At 46.0% G+C, this 17,528-nt stretch overlaps 3 protein-coding genes across 12 annotated transcripts; 1 reads left to right on the forward strand and 2 right to left on the reverse strand.

Moving 5' to 3' along the window:
* Nucleotides 1-957: 957 nt before the first annotated feature.
* On the forward strand, nucleotides 958-4,661 carry LOC133906418 (uncharacterized). Of its 8 annotated transcripts, none has more exons than XM_062348312.1 (4): nucleotides 958-1,243; nucleotides 1,783-2,208; nucleotides 2,719-2,992; nucleotides 3,029-4,661. In XM_062348312.1, exons 2-4 carry the CDS (start codon nucleotides 2,149-2,151, stop codon nucleotides 4,345-4,347), a joined length of 1,653 nt encoding a protein of 550 aa, XP_062204296.1. In that variant the 5' UTR covers nucleotides 958-1,243; nucleotides 1,783-2,148; the 3' UTR covers nucleotides 4,348-4,661. The 8 variants fall into 8 exon arrangements, with proteins under 8 accessions (XP_062204296.1, XP_062204297.1, XP_062204292.1 ...); XM_062348313.1 differs by having other exon boundaries at nucleotides 2,719-2,908; XM_062348308.1 differs by having other exon boundaries at nucleotides 2,080-2,208; nucleotides 2,719-4,661.
* Nucleotides 4,662-5,550: 889 nt separating this feature from the next.
* On the reverse strand, nucleotides 5,551-11,075 carry LOC133906698 (INCREASED PETAL GROWTH ANISOTROPY 1-like protein 1). Of its 3 annotated transcripts, none has more exons than XM_062348669.1 (8): nucleotides 11,022-11,075; nucleotides 9,946-10,182; nucleotides 6,963-7,808; nucleotides 6,722-6,853; nucleotides 6,425-6,609; nucleotides 6,230-6,341; nucleotides 6,006-6,137; nucleotides 5,551-5,880 (listed from the first exon to the last, which is right to left on the reverse strand). In XM_062348669.1, exons 3-8 carry the CDS (start codon nucleotides 7,620-7,622, stop codon nucleotides 5,800-5,802), a joined length of 1,302 nt encoding a protein of 433 aa, XP_062204653.1. In that variant the 5' UTR covers nucleotides 7,623-7,808; nucleotides 9,946-10,182; nucleotides 11,022-11,075; the 3' UTR covers nucleotides 5,551-5,799. The 3 variants fall into 3 exon arrangements, with proteins under 3 accessions (XP_062204653.1, XP_062204655.1, XP_062204654.1); XM_062348671.1 differs by having other exon boundaries at nucleotides 6,963-7,821; XM_062348670.1 differs by having other exon boundaries at nucleotides 6,963-8,238.
* Nucleotides 11,076-15,087: 4,012 nt separating this feature from the next.
* On the reverse strand, nucleotides 15,088-17,108 carry LOC133906789 (glucan endo-1,3-beta-glucosidase 12-like). Its single transcript, XM_062348806.1, has 5 exons — nucleotides 16,924-17,108; nucleotides 15,907-16,494; nucleotides 15,754-15,802; nucleotides 15,446-15,662; nucleotides 15,088-15,093 (listed from the first exon to the last, which is right to left on the reverse strand). The coding sequence occupies exons 1-5, from the start codon at nucleotides 17,021-17,023 to the stop codon at nucleotides 15,088-15,090; spliced, it is 960 nt and encodes a 319-aa protein (XP_062204790.1). The 5' UTR covers nucleotides 17,024-17,108.
* Nucleotides 17,109-17,528: the final 420 nt, after the last annotated feature.

Consider the following 17,528-nt stretch of genomic DNA (forward strand, 5'->3'; position numbering starts at 1 on the left):
TTTAACGTATATTTTAGCAATTAGATATAGTATTTAGACATATATTAGATATTGGATGTAGGATTTAGATATAGTATAAGCATAAATGAGGTAGTAGGTGTAGGATTTAGAGGTGTTTGATGTAGCGACTTGCTAATATTTTGTTGCAGTATAGTGGGTCATGTTTGTAATAAATTTTTCATTGTAGATGTAGTTTAATATAATTATTTTTGTTCTCTCGTATTAATGTTAAAGTTTTTATCGTTGGTTGCCAGATATGTTGGATCAATGGCAGTTTAGGATTTTTTTTATGGAGACAGTAAAATATTGTATGGTTTAGAAGGAGTAGTGATATTCGTATTTCAGTTAATGAATAAGTGTATCTTTAGACCTATGCACAAAAGTATCGAACACTTGTATATATTATTGATGCGAGGTTTAAAAGATTCTGAGACTCAAAAGATAACTATTAGCATTGTGAGTAATTATCTGAAAAATAGCGTGTACTAGGCAACCACTGGCATTAAAGGAGATAAGTGCAGAATATTGTGTAAAAGGATTAACCACCTATGTTACTTGTACCATGAAAAAATAAAAGAGACAGTTAAGGAAACAGAGTGAAAAGTACGTGAAAGAGGAGACTGAGAAGAAAGAGTATGATGAGAATGAGACCTCCTCTTATTTCCGCCGCCGCTTTATACGACGATCTGAAACCGAAGTCAGTAGTAGCTTACATCAGCTGTGAGGAGACAGGAGAAGGACTCCGACGCTGTTCCGTGCCGCGTAATCCCCCGAAAGAAAGAAAGTAGCGTGGCTTCAACGCCGGGCCGGGCCCAAAATGCAGACTACTCTCTTAATTGTTTGGGAGACAGACCGGCCCGGCCCGGCCCAATCCCAGCGTGGAATCCAAATGGGCTTTTCAGCTGTTGGGTTGGGCCAACAAGGCTCCCGCACCCACCACCTCTTCTCTTCTTCTTCTTCTTCTTCCCCGCACCACTCCACTCTCTACGGCCGGCCGGCCGGCCGGCATCCCAAATCCCAATCCCTAGCTAGTAGTAGCTACAAGGAAAATCACCACCAAGTCCAAGTCGCGGCGGCCGCCCCGAATAGAATTATCATCAAGCAGCAGCAGGTAGCATCCAATGGAATGAATCACCTTTCGAGCTTATTCGCCCTTGCTCTGTGTTATGTTAGTCCTAAATAAATCAACTTGATGATCTTCGCTTCTGATATGAATACGACAATATACCTTGCTGCTCACTAGGTACCTACTGCTCCTCTCCATTTTCTTTGGCAGTTCCAATTCCTGGTATAATAGATGGAATAGACTTTCTCCTCTTATTCAAGTTTAGATTAGATGATACATTCACCACCAAGTCAGATGTGCTTTTATCTCCTGATGAAAGATAATTGTTCCACTAACCATGTGTATCGTAACCCTGCTCACCACCATCCCCACGTGTATATGAATTCATAAAGCCCCAAATCTTGCTGCAACTTGCTCTACGATATATACTAGTTGGTTGTCCTCTTAATTCATTAATCTGGAAACAAGTTTCAAATCAAATAGATAGGTATTGGAAAAAAAATTATTTAATATCTGCAACAAGTCGTACAAAAATCACTACTTCTAGTTTCTTTGGGATGATACATTAGTGAATGCAATGATACGCAGTTCTCCTGCGTATTCCAGAGATTTTTAGTATCTCGCAATGAATCCTTGCTGGCCCAGCAGTGACCCTCTCTCTTCCAGGCTGGGCTGGATGTTACAGTATGCCTCATTCCATCCTTTTTATTTATTAGCAAAATGAAAAAAAAGGAGAGGAAAGGAAAGGATAGAGGACGAATTACTTCGGATCTTTCTAGAGGCATTTGGGTAGCATGACCAAAAGTGAACCAACCCCTTGGACTGCTGAGCTGCCGGCTGGGCCCTTTCTCTGGTTTCTAAATGTGCTTAGCATCCTAATATAATCCCATGAAGTACAGTTCGTATGGTGTCATGTTGGATTCTTGCCTGCCTGTATTATGCTCATGAGACAGCTCACAAGCATCAGCAACCCCACCACCTTCTCTCTGTCTCTCCCGTGACCACTGTTCTAGCTAGCTACTTGCAGTTCCAGCTCAATAGGGAGGAAGAAGAGGCACATATAGGTATAGCTTCAGAGTTCGATGAAGAAATCCATGGACATGGAATCGCCTCCCACCGATCCTGCAATCCTGCCTCCTCATGTCAGTCAGTTCCTTCTTTTCTCTCATTTCTTCTGCTCCACCCATTGCATTTCTATTGCGTCGCCTACCGTACCAATTATTGTTACTGTGTGTTCGATCTTGTACATCTATGAATTTTTATGATTGTGTTCGACTATTTCATATGATTTTTCCTGTGTTCCAACTTCCAAACGATACCATGTTGCCTTGCTTTGTGAATCTTTCCTATGAGACTCATGCACGCTACATATTGAAAGACTTCGTCTTCTGGGGTAATTCGACCCTGTTCACTAGAAGCATGTGGAAGTAGTCAATAAAGATTGCCATGATAGAGATGGTTCTCATGTTGCTATCCGGCACGGTCAGTCACCAACAAAGCTAGCTATAACGTAGTGTATATTGTCTACGAGTCAAGAATGGAAACAACAATAACTAGCGAGGAGCGAACACCAACAAAACTATGAGTGCACATAAGTCCCCATTACTTCTTAGCTCATCACCCCTGACATATACTATGTTTGCACCGTGCAGGCTGTTGAGGAAACAAAGAAAGATGAGACCACAGAAGATGCAGTACAAGCAGTTGTCTCGGTGCTGGAATGTACTTATGCAGAAGAAGAAAGCAAAGTTATTGCTGACACATCATTTGAAATAACTACCGAATCGGAGGCTGCTGAAACTGAAATTGGAACCACTGAAGCAATTTTTGCTGAAGCTTCTGGTGCGGCAGAAAACCTAGGAGAGAAGAGTAAAAACCCCGACGCTAATATGGACATGACTGCTGACTCAACTGCCGAAAATGCAGGTGCTAAAATAACTTCTGAAACTGATGGTATTGCAGAACCGGAGAGCAAAGTAGTGGCGCAACCTCAAGCCACCCCACCAACCATGCAGGAGCTACCTGCAACTGAAGAACCAGCCGGAGACACAAAAGTTACTGCTGAACCTGAATTACCAGTGCGTGGCTTGACACCTGCTGAGGCAGAAGCTATATACGAGTCAGAAGAAGAGGACAGTAACAAGGCTTTGTGTAGTGGCGGAGCTCATGCAGATGCTGAAAAACCAGTCCAATTTATTGGGGAAGCTGCGACTGATGGTGCAACACTAGCAGCATCAGATGCAACCGCTGGTATTGAGGATCACAAGGAAGCACCTAAAGACGAAATTGCTGGCGAGATATTTGAAGCATCAGCATCAAATTTAGCACAAGCATCTTGTGTGACAACTACTATTTCTGATGATGCCAATGAAATGGCTAACGCTGGTGACAGGGTTGAAGAATTGAAATCAGAAGTAGCTGATGAACCTGAAGCAATAATCCATCCAGGTGTCACCGCTCCTATTGATGAAGTTAGTGCTGGTCAAGATACTGAAGCTGTTGGAGAATCAAATGGTGTTGGTCAAGAACCTGTTGCAGTTAGCTCTATTGTGAATGTGCAAAATGATGAAGCAAAGCCATGTGAAGGTCAAGAGGGTGTTGCTGAGGCACCAAACAGCGTTGAAGAGAAATTCTCAGAAGCTGAAGCTATGCAAGAGAAGAACGATGATGGGAGCCCAAGTGATGAAATGTCTTGTGTTGCCGAGGTAGCAGTTACTCCTGAAATTGTTGAGCAGATCAAGAGGAGAACGTTGCAAGGCCTGCTCATGGCTGAGAAGAGCACTGAAAAACTACCGATTGGAGACCAACCCACGAACTCCACTGATGTGCCTAATTCCACGACAGCCCAAGAGTTTGATTCTAACAGTGTGGAAACTTCTGACTTGTGTAAAGAAAATATTGCTGCAGACAGTAGCGACTTGGTTGTAGCTACAACTAAAACTGCTGAAGCCATTGAGGTGAAGGACTACTCAACCATCACTGAGCAAGTGGTGAAGGAATCGGTTCTTGAGGATGCAAAATCTGCTGCAGAGGACACAAAAGAAGGGAAAAGTGTTGCACAAAGAGACCTAGGACATATGTCTAGTGAAGTGGAGAAACAAGGAGAGTCAGACAAGGCAGACTCCACTCAAGCTGTGAAGCCTTCTCAGCGCCATTCCATCAACATCATGTCCAAGGTGAAGCAGTCCATCGTCAAGGTAAAAAAGGTGATCGTTGGAAAGTCACCGAGGTCCAAGACCTTGAAACCACTGGTCGAGGCAGCTGAAATCAATGTAAACTGAGCAGCATTTGAAGTACACCTAATATATTTACAGAAAAAAAAGTTGTTATCACTCTTGCACATATCATGCTTTGGGTTCCCCATGCATCCTCCGTCTTCATCTATTCCAGCAGTCAACAAGTAAATGCTCTATGCAGCACTGGTGAATCTATTAATGCAATTGTACCATTTTATTTCTCTTGGTTTCCTTGGATCAGTCATGATCTATGCATAGGTTCAGTCTTGTTTATTTTATTTTTCTTCTAATTTCTGTATCTTCTACCTAATGTAAATCTATTGATTGTTAATACACGTATGTATGTGGCTTTTATGTGATTTATAGTGTTTAATCTTCTACAACTTTGTTATAAGTGATTTATAGTGTTTTATCTTCTATGACTTTGCTGTATAACACTACAAATTGTATTGTAGTTGCAGCCAAAATATTTGATGTGCTTGAAAACAGGTTTTCTCCTTTTCTCTTTGATATATGTCAAAAATATGTAAAAGTTGTTTTGAATGGTCGCAGGTTTGTGTATGTTTGCATCATTGTTGTATACTCATAATTAATTTTCAAATGCTGGTTGTACAAACTGATTATTAGAATATTAATTTTTATATTTGGCCCGAATCTTGCTTGAAATCAGCTTGAGTGAGATATGAGCTAAGTTTGAGCCTACTCTTTAGCTCGGTCTCTAACTCTGCTCGGATTGAGCTCGCCCAGTTTATTGAAGTAGACTCTTGTCAAGCTCCCATCCTCTCTTGTCCATCTCAAGCTTTTCCTGGGTTTTGGTTGCCACCTCTCTGGTTCCTCCTTCCTTCCATGACCATGACCCCCTCCTATCCTAAGAGCTTTTCGCTTCATCTATCAGCTTCCTTATGTTCCCAACTCCTACTACAAACCCTCCACCAATCTCTCTATCATGGCAATGGCGAGTTGTTAGCACAGAGGTACCAAGAAAGTGCCAATCTTGGAAAGTTCATGAGCGAGCTAAAATGTCACATTCTCTTTTCCAGAGACAATTTCAGGATCTACCATCTCTAGCTCAATGTGACTCATTTATTGGAAGGAGCCATCAAAATTAATTTTCAAGCCCCTTTTCTTCAAAACTTCTGCTCGGCATAAATAGGTTTTAATCTGCAACTTGGCATTTGGTTTCATGAACAGCTATCTAGTTCAAAATATTGATGTAATACTACTAGACCTACATTTTGCTTCAGCAAATGTACTCCACAGTGTTATTTAAATTGACACGATACATAGAATAAAAATGAAAAATATTTGAACTAGATAGCTCAGAGATCTAGAGGGGACAGAGATCGTGATTGGCCTGGGACCTAAACAGTGCTCAATCACTCAAGATTTGGCTCTACCATTTAAAATAAGGAAAAAAGAATACTCAGAAGGAACTAGGCACTACATTTTGCTATATTAAGAAGAGGTCTTGAGCTCCACCATGTAGATGTAGTACAGTTAAGGAGAAGAGATCGGCCGAACCCGCCGTCTTAGCTCTTCAAAAGCGTGCATCGCTTCGCAATCGAGGCCTCCAGCAAACTGCACATAGATTTCAAGAAAGAAAAGGAAGCGAATTAACAATCCATGCATCCATCAGCTTGGTTTCTCAATACTGTACATAACATATATACATGATGATAGATTGATAGTGTAGAGTAGTGAACCTGGTGGACTCTGTAGGTGAAGCGCACACTCTGAGCAACCAGAGTAGCCTCGTTCCCTGCTGTATCCCTGTCCAGTTCCTTTAGAACTCTCTTCATGTGCACCTTTGCGAGATTCACTGATGCCAATCTCATCTGCAGAAAGTAAACATGTTACAACCGCAATGAACCTGTTAATGGTTCGATAGCATATATCAGAACAGGAGGAGACTAGCTAGAGTGACAACCTTTGAAGCAATCCCTGAATCAAGCATCCAGTCAGTTGGAATTCTCAACTCTTTGTACGTCGGCATCTCTGAACGCCTCAGATTCACCAATCTGTTCATGCTCTTCTCCAACCTAACAGACATCATATCATAACTTTGAGTTAATTGGCGTTGACAAGATATTTCTACAGTAGTGGTGACTGATGCCACACATACTTATCTAGCAAGCTTGAAATCTTCCTGAGAGTGGCTTCACATGTTGTAGGGCTACCATCATCTTTCAAGGAAGAGATATCTTTTATAAGAGAATTGAGATGTCGGTATTCGGATGCTGCTTCCCGCAGTGCATCGGCTTTCCTCTCTGGCCAGTTGAAGTGCTTCAAGACGGCTGTCTCGTCAGACTGGAAAGTTGTAAATTATTTTATCATAAGATACATCAGTAATAAGTGACCGAAGAACAAGGTAATGGATGGATATATAGAGAAGGAAAGGTGAATGCATCTTCTTGATTACCAGAGTTGAAAGTTGTTGATCCAGCCAATCCACGAAGGTGAGTACTTGATCTACATCTGTGTAGGTACTAGTGTGGATTTTCTTGATGAGATCATTGATGAACTCGGCTTTTGTTGCGACATCTGCTTTGATCTGAGCGATAGAAATGAGGAATGAAATAGTCAGGGGGGAGAAAAAGATGTCGGTCAGTGCAGATAGTTTCTTTGAAGAGTTGAAAATGAAAGGATGGTGACCGACGGACCGCTAACAAGTGCGTGGAACGGTTCTGCAGCTCGTCGACAATGCTGCTGTGATGAGCTTGAGCCTGAGCGGCGGCAGCGCTTGTTCCCCGTGTGTCACTCTGATGCTTGGTCAGCGAGCTGTACATGTCAAGCAGTGCAGTGGCCTTGCTCACGGGGCTTATCATCCTTGAAGTTGAAGGGCCTTGCTGCGGCGGCGGCGGTGGCGGTGGCGGTGGCGGTGGTGGCCGTCCAGGAATTTTCTTGGTTGGTGGCGGCGAAGGATTGGGAGGCAGCTGTGACAGATCGCTGCTGACGATGGCCTTGCTCTGCTGGCTGTGCTGCAGGTCTGCGTTGAGGCGGAGCAGGCGCTGCATCTCCCTCCGCAGGGCCTCAACCTCCCCGCGCAGGCGCACCACCTCCTCCTCGACTGTCTCCTTCGACTTGTTGTTATTGTCCTTGGTGCTCACCCTCCTGACAGCGACGGGCGCAGGAGGCTGCCTCCTCGCTGCTGCCATGGTGGTGGTGGTGGTTCTTGGCCTGGCCTTCACCCCTGGAGCTGGAGGCGAAGGAGAAGGATCAGCATGTTTGGCCCCCCGCGTTCGCGTGGGTGCCGGAGTCGGCGAAGGCGAGGAGGAGACCCTGCTGCCATGGCCGTTGCTGCTCAGAGCTTGCTGCTTCATGGCTAGCTAGGCTGGTCGCTCCGCTTGGTCGAGGACAGCAGAGGACTGGAGGAGCAGCCCCACCGCAGTAGGTAGCTTTGTTAATTTCTCAGCTAATTTTAATTGCTGGGTTGGTCGATGCGATCCAATCATGAACCATCATGGAGTAGTGAACAGTGCCTCTGCTCCCTGATCTGGCTCTGCTGACTGGAGGAAATTCCTCCCAAGTCCCAACCAACACAAGACAAACAGAAAGAGATGATGAATTAAGACATGGCTGGCTGGCGAAGGAATACAGCAAATTGCTGTGCTACTCACTCCATCCAATCAGCAGCAAAATCAGCACAACAGGTACAGCCAGGCTACTCACCATTCACAATACATTAAAAATACTAAGTAAGCTAGCCACTGGCTGGCTAATTCAGTCAGTCATATTTACCGGAGTACTTTACTAGGGCACGCAGGCAGGCAGGCCGTTGACAAATTGTTGCATGCACATGCCCATGTGACAACGACACCACTGATTTTACCTGACATGGAAGGGAACTAGCTAGGGAAGAGACGAAGATGAACATTATGCATGCTGATGCTGACTGAGAGAGCGTTTTTAGCCCCAACCCCATCATCAGTAAACTCCCTACATATTAAACAAGATAGTACATATAAGTAGTCCGCTTACTTTTTTTCACGAATATGCAAGAGTACTGCATATTATTGTATTAAGAAGAGGAAAAACGTTTTAGTTTGATTATAGACGCAAGGCGGGGGGAACGAACACCCGCTTGACGGCACCAAAATGCCGCGTTGCTAAACGGACTACTTACAAAGTAAACGACCTAAGTGACGTGCACTCGTCGCGATCCATAACTCTGCATCCACCTTGATCCGCTTGAGAACCTATGCCACCGTTGAAGAGTGACGAATCGAAGAGCCTGGCATTGTGCTTTTTCCATAGATGTCAAACTATGAGCATGACGATGGTGTTGATGCCTTTCCGCATCGCCGCCGGTTGGAGAGAGGCGGTGTGTATCCACCAATCTTGCAAGGATGTTTATGAGAGAAAAACACGAGAACATTAAACCCACGAGAGGGACTCCCACCAGATGGACTTAGAGAAGGAGCAGTCGATCAAGATATGATCCACAGTCTCAAGCGTATGGCCACATAGCCAACAAGTGGAGTGAGCATCGAGCCTATGTCTCAGTCGCCTGTCCGCCGTCCAAAGACGTCATCGCGACACGAGCCAGATGAAGACCTTAACTTTTAGAGGCGCCCATATCCCCCAAATCCGGCCGGCACCTTGGAATGGAACAACACCTTGGTGAAGGGCATTGTAGGCCAACCGTGCCGAGTACAGCCCGTCCGCGGTCCAACGCCAAACATAGACATCCTCTCTATGCTTGTCCAATTGGACCTCCGAGAGCCACGACTAGAGCATGACATACTCCACAAGAGCCTGCATAGATATCGCTCCTTGGATGTCCCGTATCCACTGCCGGTCCTGTAGAGCTTGCGCTACCGTCCGAGTGCAAACAACACAGACGGGTGATCATCGCGCAGAGCGCAGGTAGCTCGCTCACTCAATGACATGTATCCATGAATGATTTTGGTAATATGTAGTTGGCACAAATATGTACTTCTCGCTAACCAGTATGAATTGGAATCGGAATCGGAATTGGGTGGGACACATCACGGTCATAGAGGACATGCATACATGTAAGCAATTTTCCCTTTTGTCTTTCTTGTGAATCATCAATCGATTCTTCGCATGATCGAGCCTCATCAGCCTTCCTGCCTGCCTGCCTGCTTCAGCTCTACCACAACAGACCAGTTAGCTTAGCTACTGATCGAGTAGTCTCTTCACTTCACAGCCTGTTATCGGCACCTTATCTATAGGAAAGATATATACAGGTACGTACCTAGTTAATTACTACTACTTAGGTGGTTAATTACTGAAAATATATATATGCATGATGGTTCTGATTGCCATGATCTACCTACTTGGGGGCTCTTCCTTGCATTGATAGCTGACAACTAAATCTTTCAACCAATGCGTAGGAGTACTTAGTTTTGTACTTTAAGCAATGGCATAATCATGAAACATGCAAGCGTTTTCCCGATAGACAGACCCCGTTTGCTAAACCGAATCAAGCTAACTGCGCAAAGTGGCAACAAACGAAGAATCATCCTCCAAACAAAAATCGGTATCAAGTGGCCTAACTCAAGAGAACACCAACAAGAATCAACATCATTGTGAAAGAAGAAAGGCCAAACAGGGTAACAACCAAGCAGTTCATCCTTGAAACAAGAATCAGGATTCGCAAGAGATGATTCATAATTTTACCTGTAACAATGTACGATGAGCACAAAGAGGCACCTGCATTTCGTAGAATGGAAGCAAGTGACAAGCAGCTCAACTCTGTATTAAGGAAATTAGTGGGAGGACAGAAATAATGGTGGAGAAGTGCTGCTGCTACTTATAGCTGCCAACAAACAACAAAGCTGGTGGAGACAGTGGGAAAGTAGGCGCGACATTTGGATCCTTCCCTTGACATCACTGATGGCTCAACCATATATCAACCTTACCCAACCAAAGCTTAAACAATTCAGAGCAGTTTTTGAGGAAGAAAAGTGCAGAGCAGTCTTAAAGAATTACGAGTCACTTATTTGTCAGTACAGCTAGCTGACCCTACTTTGTAAGATGTCTCTGAACGATGCGCTAGCTGCATCGCTTGTTTCTGTGAGGCAAATCCCCCCTTTGATCGATTTTTCAACGCATGGTTTGGTCTTTATTTCTTCCAAAACTAGCTAGTAGTACAGCTAACCCTAGTAGCTTGTGGTTGCTGTTGGACATGACGCGTTCAAGAATGATAACCTTAACCTTCAGATGGTTCAACTGAAAACGCACTCAACTAAACATTTGCAGCGCCTTAGGTTTTCCTATCAAACAAACTGCTAGCAGCAGGGAAGAACATAATATGCACATAGCAGCACACTTCGATCTGATGTCACGAAATTGCTACTGCTTTTCTGGGCACAGTTATACTAACAACTGAATTTTGTTTTAAAAAAGAACTGATGTGATTATCAGGTCATACATTTTCAGCACAATGACCATTGACCAATAGGCTATATATATAGTTCCCGACATTTGTTAAAAACCGGATTACTAACTACCTCCAAAATCATAATTTCGACACTGTTCTTCAACTCTAGCTAGCTATGTTACTTCTCCAAAAGAAAAGTGGGGAAAAAAACTAGTGGTGTCTGATATTGTTATATATCAAGCTGTAGGTCATGAAACTTTTTCATTTTCATGTAATAAGAGTATTATGCTCTTGTGCATAACGGTGCTCACATCTTTTAGTGTAATGATGATAATCTATCAGCAGAGCAGAACCACACAACTTTTGAGCTTACCTTGCTGCTCTGGATGTATAGCAATAGCAATATCTTTTCCTTTCAGAGCCACACTGACAGTAGGTAAGTAGGTAGGCATTGTTAGTGGAGCAAGCAAGCAAAGTGCGTGTGGGGGGGGGGGGGATAAGGAGGGAGTGGCATTAGGTGGTGAAGGCTTTTTGACTAAACACATTCAGGCATTCTCTCTCGACACCTGCTAAATACAAGATATTAACTAGTAAAACTGCATATCAAAATCTGTAACATAAGACATAAGTAGGCACCCAAAAATCTCTTCAAGCAAGCTTTTAATTTCAAGGACTCCGCAGATGACTTACTCACTTCCCTCTGCCAGCCCGGCCCGCTCCACCAGTCCTCGTAGCCTAGCATCAGGAAGAATCAACAAAATCAATTGCACAAAACGATCAACATGCAGTCACTTCCCTTCCCTTTCATCTATGCAGGCCACGGCACGGTACACTCAGATACAGCTATAACGACCATGCATTCCGTCGAGAGGAGGCAAAGTACAACTAGCACCAGCTACATCTACTCTACTATTTTTTTAACGAATATATCTACTCTACTAAACGACCAGTCAGAGTGAGTGCATCGATCAGGACAACCCTAGATACTTAGTTCCCAGTTCCTACAACTAACTGGAGTATCATACAAACCGCCCTAATCATCAATCAACATACTTAATACATCCACAAGCACAATCAAGCTAAGGCCTGATTCTCTAGCTAGCTACCTCTCTACATCACTTAGTTGCTATCTCTCCCCGAATTCTGGAGCAGCCCCCATACGTTTTCAAACCATTCCTTCGATATGTGCACAAAATGCCAGCATCCAGCAGACCATAGCTGCCCGCGACCAGTGTGTTGGAATATGTGTCGAATATGTGTACATAGTAGGTTACAGATAGACTTGAGTTGTAATTGGGTGGGACTAGGATTAGAGTTGTAGTCGAACCCTAATTCCGGACCTTTAAATAGAAGGCACCACCGTTGTAACCATAGCAAGACGAAACAGTTGGGGAGGAGCGCCCGTAGTCATGCCCCGAGGATGTAGGCAACTTGGCTGAACCTCGTTAAAATATCGTGTCTTGTGTGTTGATCTTGTGCTTGGCTTGATGATCTTGATGATGCTTCCGCTAAAATCCTAACAAGTGGTATCAGAGCCATATTGGAAGATCAAGAGAAGACACGAGGATATGTTCCACACCGCGCAAGGCTTGCACGGGTCCGAGGAAGGACGGCGCAAGGTGGAGCATGGCGGCGATCGACGACTCGATCGGTGGATTCGGACACTTCGAGCGTGGTGGCTTGAACCGTCCGATGGGCTGCATCAACAGGGATCCGTCCAGACATGGAGATCGGGTTGATGGCGGCCGGTGGCTGCTGTTCGATAGGGGTCGGTCAGACGTGACGGCCAAATTCGACGATGCGGCTGGAAGACGTTGCAGATCGGAGCGACGGCTTTGACTCAAGCTATGGTGGACTTGGAGGTTGATGGAGGTGTTCTACGTGGAGCTGGAGTTGCTGTGCGTGCCCTGCGTTGCGGCAGAACGACAACGGTTGGAGAGTCTCGATCTGAAATCGGCGTGACAACTGCGGTTGGACCAGAAGCAAAAGGAAGAGGCAGGCCTGGATGGTCCTGCTAGCTTCTGGAGACGTGTCCTGGTAGGACATGGCAGCAGGACGTCGGCTCATGAGGCAGGCTAGCACGTGGGCAGCTGGAGTCGATCCTCCCTACGTTACAGGTGGACCACACGCGTGGGCAATTGGCTCAGTCCGGTGTCCGGCTTGGACTCGCGTGCGGTCTGGCGCTCCAGTGGTCATGCCAAAATTTGCATGTTGCATGTGAGAGTATCTCATGGGAGGTGAGGTGCGTGGGCCCCAATGGACATGCATGCATGCAATGGATTTGCATGTGAGGGGTTTCACGGGCCCAGGTGGACATGCATGCATGCAGATGGGGTGCATGTGGCCGAATAAAAAAAGAGCTGCTTTGCTGAATAAAGAGAGAGCTACTTTGATTGTTTGTTCGGGCAGCAGCTTTGACAAATAAAAAAAGGGAGCTGCTTTGATTGTCTGTCCTGTCATAATGCACAAGGTGACGGAAGAGTGTAGGAAGAGGCATTAAAAAAGGAGGCAGCTCGGATGTGGCATTAAAAAGGGAGGCAGCTCATGTTGTTGGAGTTCGTGTTTGGATTGGTTTCGGCAGGCGTGTTCGGCTCGGTGGGTCCAGCTCAGGGAGACGTGGATTGATCACCGAGTTGGAGTTGGTCACGTATCAATTGCACGTACAAGGCTCGTAAGTGAGGTGGAGACCGGTCTGTGAAAAGCTCGGGCGTGATGTCTCGCGAGAGTCGGGCTAGCGTGTCAGTTGTGTCCGATTGGGATATCAGTTGGAGTTGGGACCGTGTCGGAGTGCCGGACGGGAAATAAATAGTAGAGGCGCACGCGTAACAGCACCAAGAAAGCAGAACGCAAAAATAGCAGAACGCAGAGGCAACCGAAGTACAAGTTCATAGAATTGCGGAAAAATTGCAATTGTGCTGTTCGTGAACTGTTGCTTGTGAGGGGTTGACGGCGAACGGCGGGCGGCGATCGAGCGGGTCGGTTTCGTCGTGTGCAAGCGGCGTGGTAGTCGACGGGGCTTGAGAGCGGCAGATCGTGCACGGGCGGTGTACGAGGCGGGCGTACGCGCGGTTCGGCGTGTGCGTGGCGGTGCGTCCACGTGGGGCGCAGGTACGAGCGTGCGGAGGCGCGTTCAGCACACGTGAGGTACACGTGAGCGGGATTCGGCGGTCTGCGGCAACAGGCAGATGGCGTCGATGGCATCCAAATTCGAGGTGATGAGATTTGACGGGACTGGCAACTTCGGGCTTTGGCAAACAAGAGTGAAGGACTTGCTGGCGCAGCAGGGGATCCTGAAGGCTCTTAGCGACAAGAAGCCAGTTACGGTAGATGATGACAAGTGGGAAGAGATGCAAGCACAAGCGGCGGCGACAATAAGGTTGTGTCTCTCCGATCAGATCATGTATCATGTCATGGATGAAACATCACCTAAGAAGATTTGGGATAAATTAGATGATCAATTCATGTCCAAGACATTGACTCGGAAGCTGTATCTGAAGCAAAAACTGTATGGGCTGAAGATGCAGGAGGGGTCAGATCTTGCTGAGCACGTAAACGTCTTTAATCAAGTTGTCGCTGATCTTATGAAGGTGGAGGTGACAATTGATGATGAAGACAAAGCGATTATTCTTCTGTGTTCCTTGCCAAGGTCTTATGAGCACTTGGTCACAACATTGACGTATGGTAAAGAGGCAGTCAAAGTGGATGATATTCTTGCGGCGTTGTTTGCTCATGAACAAAGGAGGAAGAACAATGCTGATGAGAGTTCATCTGGAGATGCTTTTTTCGTCAAAGGTGATCGAGGCAGGGAGACTAACAAGAAAAAGAAGAAGAAGGGGCCACAGTGCTATAAATGCAAGGATTGGGGACATGTAAGGAAAGATTGTCCAGAACTGAAGAAGGGCGTGGCAAATATTGTGGTTTCCAAGAAAGATAACTCGGATAGCGATGGTGATCTTCTCGTACTATCAAGTGAAAAGTCTTATGGTGAAGCATGGTTGTTAGATTCGGCGAGTTTATATCATGCAACATCAAACAAGGAGTGGTTCTCTTCATACTCTGAAGGTGATTTTGGTCTTGCTCGCTTGGGAGATGACACGGGTTACCGTGTTATGGGAGTCGGCAATATCAAACTGAAGATGTATGATGGACAAGAAGTGCTACTTGAGGGTGTGCGGCATGTGCCAGGACTTAGGAAGAATCTAATATCGCTTGGATTTCTGCATGGAGAAGGTTGGCTATATCAGGCGATGTCAAATAAGAAGACCTTGAATGTGATGCAGGATGGCAAGACTGTGATGATAGGTGAGAAGATGGGAGGTCATCAATACAAGTTGAAAGGTGAAGTCATGAAGGTGGGAGCTGCAAATTTTGCGGAATACGTTCCTAACGGCGAGGCATCCTCGTCGGACTGTGCAGGATGAGCAGTAGAGATAAACGGCTCAAGTCTAGGTACACAGAGGTTCACACATGGCAGACTCAAGTTGGCGTGCATATTCGTCAAGGTGGAGTTTGTTGGAATATGTGTCGAATATGTGTACATAGTAGATTACAGATAGACTTGAGTTGTAATTGGGTGGGACTAGGATTAGAGTTGTAGTCGAACTCTAATTCCGGGCCTTTAAATAGAAGGCACCACCGTTGTAACCATGGCAAGACGAAACAGTTGGGGAGGAGCGCCCGTAGTCATGCCCCGAGGATGTAGGCAACTTGACTGAACCTCGTTAAAATATCGTGTCTTGTGTGTTGATCTTGTGCTTGGCTTGATGATCTTGATGATGCTTCCGCTAAAATCCTAACACAGTGGGACGGCGACATTGACCTCCAACCATTGCCCGTGTTGGCCGCTCCTGGGATGTCTGACCCAAACTCTGACAGTTCGGAAGATCCTGACCCGCTCGCATTCAGCACTGGTGATCCCGAATCAGAACCAGATGCACTAGTAACAGGACTACTGGATGAGGAGGAGGATGGAGTGGTAGAAGAAGTGGAGGCAGGATTGTACGCAACAGTAGAGCTGCAAAGATGGAACAGTAGTTTCACATACGAATGCATCATTACACATGCAAGAGTTCCATGTTATCACATTGCGACTATAAAGTTTTTACCTTGATGAGGAGGAGGAGGAGGAGGATGCAAAGACACAGTTCCCTGAGCCTGCAAAGAAGAAATAGACATAAGATCATTCAGAACACAAAACTGAAAAGGAAATGCTTCTAACTGATCCAGCTGGAAGCAAGAAAACAGGAAGTCATTCGTACTCGGATTAGCATTGACGAGCATTGCTGTCCCCTCAAAGTTGCAGCTGGAAGGTGCAGGGTTCCTCTGGTAATAACTGTTGAAAGCAAAAGACGCATGGGCCTGGAGGGTATTTGGATAGTAGCAGCTCCCCGATGGCTGAATCGCTGAACAATCTGCTCCTCCCATGCCGCATGCGTAGTCCAGCGCATTCTGGAGCGCAGCTTCGGTTGAGCCGGCAGCCTTGACCACACACCAGACTTGCTGCCCTGCAGAAACAGCTGGAGGTGTGATTGGGCTTGACGCTGCAGGGTTGGTCAGTGGTGCCGACGGAGGGAATGTCGAAGGCGTGGTGACATCGGGATTGGTGACCGGCACAGTTGGTGCGGAGGATGATGCGTAGGCAGTGGATATATGACTGGAACCGGCGTGGCAGAAAAAGGGGGGTTGGTTGAGGGGGCTGTGATGGGTGTGGGCAGAGGGTTCAAGGAAGGGATTGTGATGGTAGGGTTTGTGGAAGGCACGGTGATGATTGTTGGTGTTAGAGGGGACTGTTGTCATCAGGTTGGTCACCTGAACCGGATTCAGGTCATCATGGACACTTTGTTTACCTTTGGTTCAGTTCAGTTAGCCAAGTATGACACATGAAGACCCAGCCAAGGTTAACTAACTCTTATGTCCATCTATCCTGATAGAGATAGAGCTCAGCTCAGATATAGCTAGCACTCATTAGCCGACTGAGTATGCAAAGATAAATGATGGTTAATAACTGTAGTGACGAAAATTGAGGAACACTAGTGGTCTGTTCCCCATTTCCAAACAAGAAAGTTCTGCGAAAACAGAATAGGGAATAATCTCCCTAGCCAAAGCTCTATCAAATGCCTGCATCTGTAACTAACACTACCAGCACCAAGCAACAGGAGACTAATAACACTAGGCATTGGTGACTGGAGATGAGGAGCAGGCAATGCTGTAGTTAATGAGCTCGCTAATCCAATTCCGGATAGGGAAGGGAAGAAGGTAGACGAGCGAGTGGGAACCTGCAGCGGGGCAGCAGGGAAGCTCCTCTGCGAAGGGGAAGGGGATGATGGCGAAGATGTGGAGGAGGAAGAGCAGCAGCTTCCTCGTCGTCCTGGCCATGCCCCAAGCCCCAGCCTCAGCAAGCAAAGGCTCGGAGGAGAATAAGGGAGAAATGGGGTAGCTCAGCTAGCCAAGCCTCCTGCTGCCTGCTTCCTTGCTCCAACAAGGCAACAAGCTACGGGAGTCCTCTGACGTTGCTGAAACTACGTGAGAGGGCAGATCGCCGTCCGCGCAGCCATCCAACGCTTCGCGATGCTGCCCAAAAGCCTGCAGCACGCGCTCGACCGTCTTGACCCGTGCATCCACTTTTTTCATCTTTGCTGCGTTTGGTTTTCCAACTGCGTGAAAGCAGGCTAAATAAAATTATATTTACCAAAAAAAAATATTTAGTTGATTTTATCTGTCTAGACAGACTAAGCTGAGCTTCTGTTTAAACCACACTAAATTGTACTTGTTAGACCATATTAGATAACATCGAGCAAAGGTAGGGAGCGAAGAGTTGGATGGACGGTGATAAACTGACTGTCCTCTGATGTAGTTCCATATCTAGATCATGCATGCAAGA

The sequence above is a fragment of the Phragmites australis genome, chromosome 23, assembly GCF_958298935.1.
Source record: "Phragmites australis chromosome 23, lpPhrAust1.1, whole genome shotgun sequence".
NCBI lineage: Eukaryota > Viridiplantae > Streptophyta > Magnoliopsida > Poales > Poaceae > Phragmites > Phragmites australis.